Genomic DNA, 14,674 nt, shown 5'->3' with positions numbered 1-14,674 from the left:
TCCGCTGAGCCGGCGGATGACAGGTCCCTCTCTGCTCACTGAGCGGGGAGGGGCTTGTCAGGTGCCACTGCCGCCTATGGAGGGATCGGACGAAAACTGACAGCGTGTCCGTTTTCGTCAGATCTCTCCCGATCCGATCCGCCAGCGACGGACCTGGACATAGGGCCATCCGTCTGCTCTTCAGCGGATCGGACCGGGTCGGATGTCAGCGGACATGTCTCCGCTGACATCCGACGCTCCATAGACTAACATGGAGCGCCCGTTCAGGTCCGCTGTCAAAACTGACAGGCGGACCTGAACGGTCCGATCGTGTGAAAGGGGCCTAAGAGACATGCAGTATTTTTTAATTCCCTCCCCCACTCCTTTCTTCAGCAGCTCTGCAAGGATTGGCTGTTCCACAACTCAGCATGATTTGGCATGCTGAAGTCATGTGGTTACTTTCCTGTCTTTTCACTGGATGTTAGAGATCATAGCAGAAGTTCAGCAGAAGTTCAGCGTTAGAAATACACAGGAGAAAATGCATATTGACAAGGGGAGTGTAGAGGTGGGCGGGGAGTCTACTGACATCACGACTCCACCCACCGAGCTCCAGACAACAGACCCACCCACAGAATATGCAGTCTTTTGGGTCTCATAACAGACAGAGGGGAGACAATTGACAGGTAAAGATACATGCAGGAGGCATGTATATCCTTATAGATAACCCCTATGGCAGTAGTTTAGAAAGGATGACATTGGGTTTACATCCACTTTAAAGTAGAAGTTCAGCCTAAAGCTAAGGCCCCATTCACATCTGGGCAATTTACTGCTTGAGGCTGGGTTCACACTATCTTTGCATTCGGCTCACAGCAAGGGTGCGGTGCGTCACCGTTTCAGGTCCGATTTCAGCCCAAATTTGTGGCTGGATTCGGATCTAAAATGGACCAAAAGACGCACAGGACCCCCGTGCAAATTCGCACCGGAGCCGAAGCAGAGATATGTGAACTGTCTTCATAGAGAGCTGGTCAAAATCTCCTGCTATTATGAATTGAATGCGGGGAACCCACCCTGAAGCTTGTAGCTCTAAAACACTCAACAAGCCAAATCCCATTAATTTCAATGGCCCTGTTCACATATGAGTGTTCTGCCGCCTGAAGCAAAATACCTGAAGCTCAAAAAGTACATGAGCTTCTTTTTGGGATATTACAAGCATTTTTGGCTTCAATAGGAACACCTGACTTGAGTGTTTTACAAGCATTTTCTGCTCAAATAGCAGCTCTCCACCCCTAATTTTCTCTCCATCTCCTCTCCCTAGTGTTTTCTATTGGCTAAACAAAAACACTTGAAGCTGTAAAACACTTGTAATACACTTCTAAAACAATTTAAAAAAAGCTTGTACAAAGCTGCAAAAAAGTTTTAAAAAACACCCACAAAATGCCAGTAAATGTGAATGGAGCTTAACTAACTCTAAATCCACTGGCAGCCACATTCTAAGACTAATCTGTCTAACTCTGTAAAGCAAAAATCACTATACATACCTTTTCTGCAGCCAATCCGGTCCCATGCTAAGCTGTCAGCGGCGGCAATGCTGTGTAGGTGTGTGCAGGAGAGGAAGCCAACAACAGAAGCCCTATAGTAACTCTATAGGTGACGTCACTTCCCATTTCCCAGCCAATGTCGGCTGTCTCTTCCACACAGCATCCGCCGCTGGAGACCGGACCGCTTCGGCTGCAGAAAAGGTATGTATAGCGATTTTTGCTTTACAGGGTTAGATAAATTCGTCTTAGAATGTGGATACCAGTAGATTTAGAATTAGTTTGTTTTAGGCTGAACTTCTGCTTTAAAATAACTCATGCAGTATTTATCTCAAAAGTAGTCAATCCACTAAAAAAACATGCATTATTTACCAAATGCATTCAATATTTATGTTTTGTGATATTTATCACTTAAATTTAGTGTTATTTTTGCTGTTTTTTTAGCTATTTGTTTACATGCTAACCCTGCACCAGAGGAAGATAGTTCTGTAAGTGCCGGTTCACACTGGGGTGACCTGTCAGACGACTTAGCCGCCTGACAATGGAACCGTTCTAATGGGAGCGACTCAAGTTGCTCCAACTTAGAAAAAGGCTCCTGTACTACTTTGGGGTGACTTCGGAGCGGCTTGCATTAACTTCTATTAAAGAAGGTCGCACTATGCGGGGGGGGGGGGGGGGCGGCTTCAAAGTCGTCTGACTCTGTGTGAACCAGCACTTAATGAATGCACACAGAAATATTATGAAACTGTGAAAATATTTTAGTATCCTTTCATTCACGGAACACGCTCCCTGTGATGAAATATTACAATTTATATTCGTTTCTGAGATCAGGGCAGAACATTTCCACACTGATATAACATTGTATACTTTTAACTTGCTGCCCAGTGCAGAGTTCACCTCATTGTTATTTTGTACTTTTGCTAAAATACCGACTACCTACTGGAAGGTGATAAGTAACGAATGTTTGTGTTTAGGGAATTTACTTTAATGAGTTATCATATATTTTTTTGTTTTTGTTTTGCGGTATTTACCTTGCATTTAATATTTTAGTTTGATAATTTGACTCTCCTATTATCTCATGCGATATTTCCGAAAAATTAGTCAGGTGAACTTCATATCGCATGCAGAATCCTTTAATTGATTGACCCCTTTTATCATTACTATTACTATATTAGGGGACAAATATAGTTTTTTATGTTAAATGTATGCATGGTAAGTAACATGAAAGACTTTATTTGCTCACAAAGAGATCACTATATTTCCCCTGACAATGACTTCCTCTTAACTTTTCTCCACAAGGACGGAGACATATTTTTTAAAACGACCCTGTTGCTTCACTGATCAAATTTAACCCATAACAACTTGACAAAAATGATGTTCTTTAACAGGGAACATTCCACATTAATATTTATGCTACCAAAATTTGTGTGTGCTGTAAAATGCCTCCAGTATTAATCATATTTCTTCTTGCTGGAGGCCGCCATTTTGTTGAAGCCCATAGCAGGCACTTCCTTATTGGATATTTTCCCCCATTCCTTAGTCTCAAAAACGATATGTCACCTTCTGTAATTAAAATGTGTGCATTTCTAGCCTTGATTGTATGCCTTGGCTCAGAGGGTAAGGCTGCAGTAGCTGACAGTGCTCAGGTTCACAGTTGCTGATGTCGCAGCAGTAAATCTTTAGGCTGTCAGCTGATCGGTCTCTAGTGACTTGCTGAATATTGGCACAGTACCGAGAATACAGATCAACTGAGGCTGTGCAGAGCCGGATGAGACGTTTGGGTTTATTTAGTAAAGGCAAATCCACTGTGCACTACAAGTGCACTCCAAGATTTGCCTTTAATAAATCAACCCCATTGCCTTGCTGGATTTTAAACAGTGTAGGCACTTATCTTTAATGTTTTACATAGCTATACCTGCAAAAGGGGCCATCATGAAGTGATCTCTCAGGACTTAATCTTCTGCACTTTATACTTCAAACCCCATGCAAAAGATCAATACCTCCCTTTTTGGCCAGGGGCAACCCCAGTCTTCGCTCTTGTGCAGGCTCCATGTTCTGCTGATATCTGCCATGTTTGGGTATGTCAGATAAGGTTCCCTTCTGGCTGCTATGGTTCCTCACACTGACTACTATGTCACTATTCTATACACATCAGTTGTTAGGAGAAACCACAGCAGCCAAGGGGGTACACACTATCTGGAATTGTCAGAAAGCAGCAGTGCCTAGAGTTCTGTAAGAGAGCGAATACTGCAATTGCTCCCTGCCAGAAAGGTGTATCTTTTTATTTTGCAGGAAACTTGCAGGTTCCTCTTATCCATGAAACAACAGGGTCACTTTCAAATATCATCCATGGTTAGCATCTTCTTTCGGGACTAATGCCCCGTACACACGATTGGATTTTCCAACAACAAATGTTGATGGTGAGCTTGTTGGCTGAAAGTCCGACCGTGTGTATGCTCCATCGAACATTTGTTGTCAGACTTTCTGCCAACAAATGTTGGCTAGCAGGTTCTTAAATTTTCCGCCAACAAAATTTGTTGTCGGAATTTCCGATCGTGTTTACACAAGTCTGACGCACAAAAGTTCACGCATGCTCGGAATCAAGCAGAAGGAGATGGACTGGCTTTTGAACTTCCTTTTTCTCGGCTCGTCATACATCTTGTACGGTACCGCGTTCCCACATTCTTAATTGTTGGCCAACATTTGTGTGACCGTGTGTATGCAAGACAAGTTGGAGCCAACAACCTTTGAACAAAATTCCACGGTTTTGTTGTCGGAAAGTCCGATCGTGTGTACAAGGCAATAGATGCTGGCCCAGAGATGACAATCACATACCTCCCAACTTTTTGAGATGGGAACGAGGGACACCTATTAGCAAAAATGTGTATGCAAGACAAGTTGGAGCCCACAACCTTTGAACAAAATTCCACGGTTTTGTTGTCGGAAAGTCCGATCGTGTGTACGGGGCAATAGATGCTGGCCCAGAGATGACAATCACATACCTCCCAACTTTTTGAGATGGGAACGAGGGACACCTATTAGCAAAAATATATAGGCATAGGAGACGTCCCCTGCCACACCCCCTTAAAGGAGAATTATACAAAAAAATTATTTGTAAAAACTCGCAAGTATTTTTTTTACAAATTTACAAATGCAGCAATTTAGACATTTGATGAAAGGTTTATCTGGGAAACACTTTTTGAAATATAAAAAGTGCATTTTATATACAACTTTACAAATCAGACCAAAATGAAGGATAAGTTGGGAGGAAAGAGAGACAGAGGAACTTTGTTCAAAATCAGGGACAGTCCCTCAAAATCAGGGACAGTTGGGAGCTATGCAATCATGTAATTGCTGGTGTCTGTGCAGTTCTTGGCTGTGTTTAAACATGTCTGACTGGAGCTCAAGGACTGCTTTTTAATTATACTATTATATATAATGTTGCTGTATATTGTGATATGTTAGAAATGTACTCAAACGTACCTAAAAGGTGCACTTGAAGAGGAAATTCTAGTACAAATGCCTTTGTTTATGATCAAGGCATTAGCCTGTAAGCACTTTTTAGTAGGTACTGCTATATACTGTTTAGTGTTCTGTTTAGTGTTCTCTGCTAAGCAAGAAGAAATGTGATGGCATAAAAAATAAAGAAAATCATTCTAAGTATTTTGAATGTAGTCAAGTTGATGCTAATCACGTCTTTTTTTTAATAGATACAGAAGATGTGGAGGGGTTACTATGTCCGGAAGTTTGTACACAATTATTATGCACTGAAGAAATATCTGGAAGGTGTGGCCTTTAAGAACCATTTAGTAAGGTAAGAGTAGGAGTATGAACATCCACCAACAAAAATTAACCCTCTAAACCTGGGCAACCTGAACTTGGGCATATCATTAAAAAATGCATAAGAATCACTAGTAAATGTTCAAGAAAATAAATTCTTCTTTAAGAAACCATGAACTTGTGAAGGTTGTCAAAGGCTACATTCAAACCTGTGAGGAAACCAGCGTGGAGTCCCGGCCATTAGCTGCATGAGGCAGCCCCATTAAAAGCAATAGGAGGCTGCCGACTCCCGCAGCTAATTGCAGCTGCAGCATTTTGCATGTAATCGCTATGCGGTGATTACCTACGAGAGATCACAGGCACCAGCAACCAAAAGATCAAAAACATTTGGGAGGTTGACTGCTTATTGTGGTGAACATGTAAGTGCATGCCCCTTTTGCTACTGAGAATAAATATACACCCTAATGTAGACCACAAATGCAGGCACACATATCTGACATACTAGAACCTTCCACCAGCCGTGGCTTTGTTTACATGCCTTGTACCAATCGTCTTGCCACATCTGCGTAAACACAAAGTCACTCCAGTGTGGTACATAACTCTCCAGGTTGTGATAGTGAGGACAGTGAATTGCGTTGGAGGATGTAAACGAAACCTCCATCTGGGGTAGGCTACAGAGGAATAATAGAGGCCGCTTTGCAGTCCAAATCAGCAGAGTAACCATGGCTCCCCCCATAGGTACAGTGGAAGGAAAAAAGTGCAGCCACTCTAGGAAAGGTAGTGTGTTACTCCCAGGAGTACCAGGTGAAAACAAAAACCCTGAAAAAAAAAAAAATGAAACCACCAAATTTACGGTCTGGCAGTGTTGACCCTAATATAGATAGTTATCCAGGTTGCAAAAAATACCATTGAGTTCAACCAATATACATTGCAGGACAAGGTAGTTATCATTCTTAATCAAACAATTGATTAAGAAATACTATATAATTGTTTGATGTATACTGCATGGCCATAGCACAGAGATTGGGGAGTATATTGTGTTTGTGTGAACTATTTGAGTGTGTAGTGATGTGATAATTGCACTTCCTGTTTGAGACCTTGCGCTCCTCCACCTTCTGTGTAAGGATGCCCCACAGATGCTCAATAGGGTTTAGGTCTGGAGACATGCTTGGCCAGTCCATCCCCTTTACCCTCAGCTTCTTTAGCAAGGCAGTGGTCTTCTTGGAGGTGTGTTTGAATTCGTTATCATGTTGGAATACTGCCCTGCGGCGCAGTCTCCTAAGGGAGGGGATCATGCTCGGCTTCAGTATGTCACAGTACATGTTGGCATTCATGGTTCCCTCAATGAACTGTAGCTCCCCAGCACTCATGCAGCCCCAGACCATGACACTCCCACCACCATGCTTGACTGTAGGCAAGACACACTTGTCTTTGTATTCCTCACCTGGTTGCTGCCACAGACGCTTGACACCATCTGAACCAAATAAGTTTATCTTGGTCTCCTCCGACCACAGGACATGGTTCCAGTAATGCATGTCCTTAGTCTGCTTGTCTTCAGCCAACTGTTTGCGGTCTTTCTTGTGCATCATCTTTAGAAGAGGCTTCCTTCTGGGATGACAGCCATGCAGACCAATTTGATGCAGCGTGCGGAGTATGGTCTGAGCACTGACAGGCTGACCCCCCCCCCACCCCTTCAACCTCTGCAGCAATACTGGCAGTACTCATACGTCTATTTCCCAAAGACAACCTCTGGATATGACGCTGAGCACGTGCACTCAACTTCTTTGGTCGGCCATGGCGAGGCCTGTTTTGAGTGGAACTTGTCCTGTTAAACCGCTGTATAGTCTTGGCAACCATGCTGCAGCTCAGTTTTAGGGTCTTGGCAATCTTCTTATAGCCTAGGCCATCTTTATGTAGAGCAACAATTCTTTTTTTCAGATCTTCAGAGAGTTCTTTGCCATGAGGTGCCATGTTGAACTTCCAGTGACCAGTATGAGAGAGTGAGAGCGATAACACCAAATTTAACACACCTACTCCCCATTCACACCTGAGACCTTGTAACACTAATGAGTCACATGACACCGGAGACAGAAAATGGCTAATTGGGCCCAATTTGGACATTTTCACTTAGGGGTGTACTCACTTTTCTTACCAGCAGTGGTGTACTTAGGTTTTGTGCTGCCATAGGTCTAACTAAACTTGTGCACCTCCTAATTTAAATATGACCCACCCCTTCCTGTCAAGGCCACACCCTTTTCTGTTTAAGACCCACCCAGTCATCTGTAAACCACACCCCTTTCTCTTTAGGCTCCACCTTTTCCTCTTAGAGCTCCACCTCTTTCTCTCTGTACATTAAAAGTGGGTACCTAAGCTCCTTGAGGGTAGGGACCGATGTGAATGTACAATGCAGGCCTCAAAATTTCAAGTCCCGAGCCACTAGCCAGGCCTTAAGAGTTACTCACCACCACTTGCCCCACCCAACCCCTATCCTGCCCCACCCCTAAACACGCTCTCGTAAATTATCTCATGAGATGATACTGTATGGCCCCTTTCACACAGGGTTGATCCGTTTTGATGATTTCCCCCCCCCCGTATCACTGTGCTGATCCCCGCTGAGCAGGCGAATGACAGGTCCCTCTCTGCTCACTCTGCTGAGATGGACCTGTCAGAGCCCCTCTGTCCTCTATGGGAAGATCGGATGTCACCTGGTGCGTTAAAACATGGTGTCACCCCACTCATTCCCTAGAATCAGTAATGCATAATGGCCGACAGGCCCTCTTGCCAGACCCAGCGGAAACGCAGCAATGATCCCTACAGCTGGTTTTTCACTCACCATGTGTTGTGTAGCACTCTCTCTGGTGGTGCTGGGCAGCGTGGTGCTCTCTGGTGGTGTTGGGCAGCGTGGCGCTCTCTGGTGGTGCTGGGCAGCGTGGTGCTCTCTCTGGTGGTGCTCTCTCTGGTGGTGCTCAGCAGCGTGGCACTCTCTGGTGGTGCTGGGCAGCGCTCTCTGGTGGTGCTGGGCAGTGTGGCGATCTCTGGTGGTGCTAGGCAGTGTGGCGCTCTCTAGTCGTGCTGGGCAGCGTGTTGCTCTCTGGTGATGCTGGGTAGCATGGCGCTCACTGGTGGTGCTGGGCAGCGTGGCATGCTCTCTGGTGGTGCTGGGCAGCGTGGCGCGCTCTCTGGTGATGCTGGGCAGCGTGGTGCTCTCTCCGGTGGTTCTGGGAAGCTTGGCACTTTCTCTGGCTTCCCCCAGCACAGTCCTCTCTTTCTTTTTCCTGTCTCTTGTAAATGGCTGCTACAGTGTAGTGCTCACTTCCTCAGCTTGTTCCTGGGATCTCTCTCTCTTCCCTCAGCAGAGTGCATGCTGGGGGGGGGGGGGGGTGTAGCCGGCTCCCTCTGGAGAACAATGGGGTCGCCAATCTTCTGTGACTACATGTCCCATGATGCTCCCCTAGTCTCTTTTGATTGGCCTCCGCTGTGGCCAATGGGGAGGGGAAAAAACGGGCAGGAAGCTGGGTGGTGAATCTGAAAAGAGACCTCTCTCTTATTCTGCGCATCTGACAGGAAAATAGGAGTAAACCTTCCGACAGCCCGCAGCTCGCCTCGCCCCTGCTGAGTTCTCTTCAGCTGAGAAGCATTGCGCTGTCACCGCTTCACTGATGGGGGGGCTCGACAGCACCCGCCACTACAACTGTTTCCTGGATGGTGTCACCAGGGTGTGTTCCACCCCCCTCCCACACCCCCATAGCGACGCCACTGTCTGGCATTCCTCACATCCTACTCCTCTCTCCTAAGGATGCTGGAGGAGGGTAGACGGAGCATTAGGTTTTACCTCTGCCAGTTGAATGGTCATCGGCCGCTCTATGGGGGTCCCTCCCCCCCACCTGGCCAAGTACGCTCCATACTGCTCATAACAAGTGGCGCACTACAGCAAGCCACCAGGGACTGCAGAAGGCAGCCGTGTGAGGCGGGACTCGGGAGGACAGGGGGGCAGCTTTTTTGCCCCCCGCAAAGTGCCGTCCTAGAGACAGCACTGGTTGCCAGTGGTTTAGACATTAATGGCTGTGTGTTGAGTTATTTTGAGGAGACAGCAAATTTACATTGTTATACAAGCTGTACACTCACTACTTTACATTATTATTATTATTAAGGTACTTATATAGCGCCTTCAATTTACGCAGCGCTTTACATATACATTGTACATTCACATCGGTCCATACCCTCAAGGAGCTTACAATTTAAGGTCTTTAACTCACATTCATATACTAGGGACAATTCAGACAGAAGCCAATTAACCTACTAGCATGTCTCTGGAGTGTGGGAGGAAACCGGAGTACCCGAAGGAAACCCATGCAGGCACAGGGAGAACATGCAAACTCTAGGCAGGTAGTGTCGTGGTTGGGATTTGAACCAGCAACCCTTTTTACTGCTAGGCTACCCACTACACCACTGTGATGCCCACATAGCGTGGGTGTTATTTACTAAAGGAAAATCCACTTTGCGCTGCAAGTGCACTTGGAAGTAAAGTCGCTGTAGATCAGAGGGGGACATGCAAGGAAAATAAAAAACAGCATTTTAGCTTGCACATGATTGGATGATAAAATCAGCAGAGCTTCCACTCATTTCAGATCTACCCCTTAGATTTAGAGTGACTGCATTTGAAAGTGCACTTGCAGTGCAAAGTGGATTTGCCTTTCGTAAATAACCCCCATAGTGTCATTTCTTCAGTGTTGTCACATGAAAAAATTTGATAAAACATTTACAAAAATGTGAGGGGTGTACTCACTCTTGTGAGATACTGTATATACAAATGTGTTCTTGGATTTAAAGTCACTTTAAGAGGTGGTGCCATCCACTGGCACAATGTGAAAAGCTCATTGCTATAGACAGTGCAGGACAGGTACATTCTTGCAGCTACTTGTATATTGTTTTTATTCCATAATAAAAACATCCTCACAGTCCAACCTCTGCTGATTGAAGTTGCAGATTTCTGATCAGAAAGTCACACCAGCATCCTCGAAGCTAGTCAAATTTGGTGCAGTTTCATTAAACTCAGACATATTATTGGCTGTCAGAAAGGCATTGTTCTGCTGTCCATCCTCATTTAACTATCCCATAAGATCTCTTAATGAAGTTAAACCCCAAGTTCATGCCAATAATTCTGTGGCAAGAGTTTGTGCGGCATAACAATTCATCACTTGTCAGGGAGGCACTTTTAGTTTATCCATTTAATAAGGGCATCCTCTTGCTCGCTTAATTAGAAGTGAACGGTTTGCATATTTACTAAATGCGGAGTGTCATTGCCACCACGGCCTATTGCCTGCATGAATTATTTCTCTATCTGCAATAAACAGCTGGGTAATTATTACCGCTATAATCAGATAAATTCCCTCTGTAAGGCTTTCTTACATGGTAATTCTTTGAACTCATCCGATGTTCAAGAAAATTTATGAACTCCAGTATCTTGACCACTTTCTCACTGACTGCCGTCCCTGTCTTCCTTCTCAAGGACACGAAGAGCTGTAAACAGTTTGTAAACACAGAGAAGCACCAGTGCAAGCACAGAATCTATTGCTGCTTTTATTTATAGTTAATTATTATTCATAGTGAATTCTGCGTAATCTCCAGCAGCAAATAATGCAAACAATACAATTTACTGCAGATGGTCTTAAAATAGAAAAACAAAAATTCTGTGCTTTTGCCCTCTTATGATTGACATTTAATTTTCAGGCACGACTTTGATTTTTAGACGGGATCTTAAGCTTCTCAAACACAATTCAATAGGACTGTACAATCTACAATTTACAACTACACTATATGGCCAAAAGTATGTGGACACTCCTGCTGCATGTTTGAGTTCTGATGTTCCCAGTGAAGGGTACTACTAATGCTACAGCATACAAAGACATTTTAGTCAATTCTACACTTTCAACCTTGTGGCAACAGTTTGGGGATGACCCGTGTTCCAGCATGACTGTGTCCCTATACATAGATCAGACAAAGAAAATGCTGCTCCAGGTGATAGTAATCCAGATGGATTGGATGGGCTGGGTGCTAGCCCCAGCTCATCACTGTGGTATTAGGAAAAGGAAGAAAAAATTTGGCTGCACACCACCATCGAACCAGTTTTGAAAAAGCACGAGTTAAGTGGGAAACGCACTACCTGTTTTCTGTGTCCCATGTCCTGGAGGCAAACTTTATTGACACAACAAATCGTGGTTCGATGGTGGTGTGCAGCCAAATTTTTTCTTCCTCTCCCTATACATCAATGGTGTGGAGGAAGTCAGGTGGCCTGCAGAGAGCCCTAACCTCAACCCTACTGAAGACCTTTAGGATGTATTGGAATGTCAATTACAAATCAGGTTTTCACATCCAACATCAGTACCTGACCTCATAAATGTTTTTTTTAATTGAATGGGCACAAATTCCCATAGATACACTCCAAGATCTTGTAGAAAGTCTTCCAAGAAGAGTGGAGGCTGTTAAAGCCACAAAGTGGGACTAACTGTATATTAATGTCCATAGTATAAGTGTCAGGTTTCTATGGTAGTGGGTCCTTGTAAAAAGCCAGCTCAGGTTTCCCCAGAGCTTGGAGTCTAATGCACAGCCTGCTTCTGCACCAGGGTCCCAGATGATGGGGATGTGCTTGCAGCAAAGTAGAACCAGGTCGTGGCCCTTCGAAAAATTTTAAGTCAGCAGCTACAAATACTATAGCTGCTGACTTTAATATAAGAAAACTTACCTGTTCAGGGACCCAGTGATGTCCTTACCCGAGCCGATTCTTCAGATGGCTTCGGGTGCAGGTGCCGGCATCTCAAGTAAGAGAAACAGGAAGTAAAGCCTTGCGGCTTCACAGCCGGCTTCCTACTGCACATGTGCGAGCTGCACTGCACCTTGTGAATGGTCCCGGTGTCTTCTGGGACGTATGATGTGTCCCTGAAGACTGCGGGGAAAGGAAGGGGGCGAACTTCCAGCTCACATTGCCGCAGCGCATCTGACTGGAAGTGGGAGCGGGTACCTTTCAAAACCAAAAAAAAGTGCCAAATGTGGCAGTGGAGGGGGGAGGATAAAAACAAGTGGAACTTTTTTTGGGGTGAAGTTCCACTTTAAATAGTGTATCTAGCCCAAAATCCTATGCAAAAATCCAATTTATGTCCAATCGAATAGGACCTTACACCAGATATTTGCTGGAATCTAGCAGATTAAGCAAAATCTTATTATGAGCAATATGTCTAAAAAAAAAAAAAGAAAAAGACAAATAATTTGAAGACAAATAATTCTCTACGTTTTCACCACAAGACACCCAAATCAAACTGCTCTCACTTCACTAGTAATAGGTTTGTAGTAAAATAAAATGTATGGAGGAAGTAGATCTAGGGGGTAGGGCTGCTCCATTTGGAGGGGAAATGGCAGTTCAAGCTGGGAGTTAGAGAATAAATCAGTCAATAGGGGTATCGCTTCAACTCTAAGCTTTGTGCACTGATCATTGGCTATCACAGTACAGCACTCAACTACAACATATGTAGAACTTAATTTACAGCTTAACATTTTAGGCATTCTGATTGTAGCATAATGGCAGTGTTTCCTGGGTAGCAGTGGTAACCCATTGATTGACTTATTGCTGGGAGTTGCTCTTTAGCTTGACAGATAATTGGTCTAGTATGAACATGTTAAATTCCTTACTGGTGTCATTATTATTTAGTAAACTATGAGGTCCCTTCAACCAAAGTTAGAAGAATCCTGCTGATACTCGGTTGTGTGAGAAAGAGTGAGATTAATTCCCCCTCAGGAGAACAGCTGACAACAAGCAGCCCTTGGCTAGCTGTGAGTCAATTTATGTTACACAGGAGTTTCCAGATAATGAAATATAAATGAAGATGGGTTTACTGAACTTTGAAGGTGTTTTACTGCAATCTATTCAGTGACATATAACCTGCTTAGAAATTGCTTAACGGCTTTTTCCGCACAAGGTAACTTTTTTGTTTTGCAGCACTTAAAGGGTCTCTAGGCCCAGCATGCATAGTGGTGTATATGAAGGAGCTGCTGTTTTCAGTTTAAGGGCCATTGTTGACAGATCTCAGACATCAAACGCAACATGCTTTTTATAGCAGTTTGAGATGCTTCTAAGATTATTAAGCATTTATTGACAGGTGCATTTGACCTGCAGTTAACCTTTTTCTGACCTGTATTTGACCCACTTCAAGCTGCTTTTGCATTGCTATAGACTTGCATGGTGAAAGAAGCAGTTGCTAACATCAACAAACGTCCATTGACACTGGACCTAAGCCAGCCTTTCCCAACTAGGGTTCCTTCAGAGGCTGTTAGTGGTTCTTTGAGCAGTGGCTGATTAAGCTTCTATCTGATAGTGCTTGCATACTGTAGTTCCAGGGCTGATATCACTCAGTAGAGCCAGGAGTGTTGGACCAGTGGAGCTTCCCCTCTTGGCTCTCAGATAGGTAACAAGGGACAGCAACGCTTTTGCTGTCTGAAAGGGGGGGGGGGATTCTTTCTAATCACCCCCTATGTAAGGGGAATGTTTTGCCACATACCATTTTGCCACTAATCTTCATGTAAGGAGGCCCTCTCCCTCTGAACATCAATCTAAGGAGCCCCTTCTCATGCTAACCATCAGCATAAGAGGGCCCTTCTCCTAGAGACCACCAGTGTAGGATAGGCATTCTCTCTCTGTAAGGGACACCTCTCCCACTGATCACACTAATGCTGATGTCTGTATAATCTTTAGCAGAGGTTCCTTAAGCCCTAAAAACTGCTGCAAGGGTACTTCTGGAGTAAAAAGTTTTGAAAAGGCTGGTTTGAGCAATATATGGGAAAATTATAAGAGTTTCTTAAAATGGAATGCACTGTTGTGACAGGTTAACTTTGGCAATGCTACTGATTAAGTTAAGACTGGCTGATGAGACTGGACAGAAAAGGAAAGTATGTTCTCCATGGCAATTAGTCAGCTGCTATAAAAAAATACCATTACCACGCAAGTGGGACATTCAATACATTCTATTTTATGTGGAATGCTTTGCATTTTTCATTCTGAATTCGAAAAATAGCTGGAATCTGATTGCTTAAATCATTTTTTTATTTTTTTCCCCCTTTTACCACTTCCATTTTCCATGTTTCCCTTTCTCTTTCCTTTTTCCTGTTTCATTTTCTATTTCTTTTCTTTTTTCATTTTCACTTTCATTTTCTCTTTTTCTTTTTTTCTTTTCCTCTTTTCATTTTTTTTCCCTTCTAATTTCCCATTTAATTAAGTTTCCTTCTCTTTTTCTAATTGTCCTTCATTTTCTCTTTACCCTTTTTTCACTTTCTGTTTTCCCCCTTTTCTATTTCTCTTTTCCATTTCCTATTTTCTTTTTTGCTTTTCCTTT

General features: G+C 43.9%; 1 protein-coding gene across 2 annotated transcripts in view; it reads left to right on the top strand.

Moving 5' to 3' along the window:
- Positions 1-14,674, top strand: part of SPATA17 (spermatogenesis associated 17) — a 262,104-nt gene that overhangs the window by 104,754 nt on the left and 142,676 nt on the right. For both annotated transcript variants that reach the window (XM_073629180.1, XM_073629179.1), the window contains exon 5: positions 5,225-5,328. In XM_073629180.1, coding sequence (XP_073485281.1) covers positions 5,225-5,328 — 104 coding nt within the window. The remainder of the gene's footprint in view (positions 1-5,224; positions 5,329-14,674) is intronic.

Source organism: Aquarana catesbeiana, linkage group LG04 (genome assembly GCF_042186555.1).
Source record: "Aquarana catesbeiana isolate 2022-GZ linkage group LG04, ASM4218655v1, whole genome shotgun sequence".
NCBI classification, from domain to species: Eukaryota; Metazoa; Chordata; class Amphibia; order Anura; family Ranidae; genus Aquarana; species Aquarana catesbeiana.
Note: the sequence above shows the minus strand (reverse complement) of the source record. Positions and strands in the feature narration are given on the sequence as shown.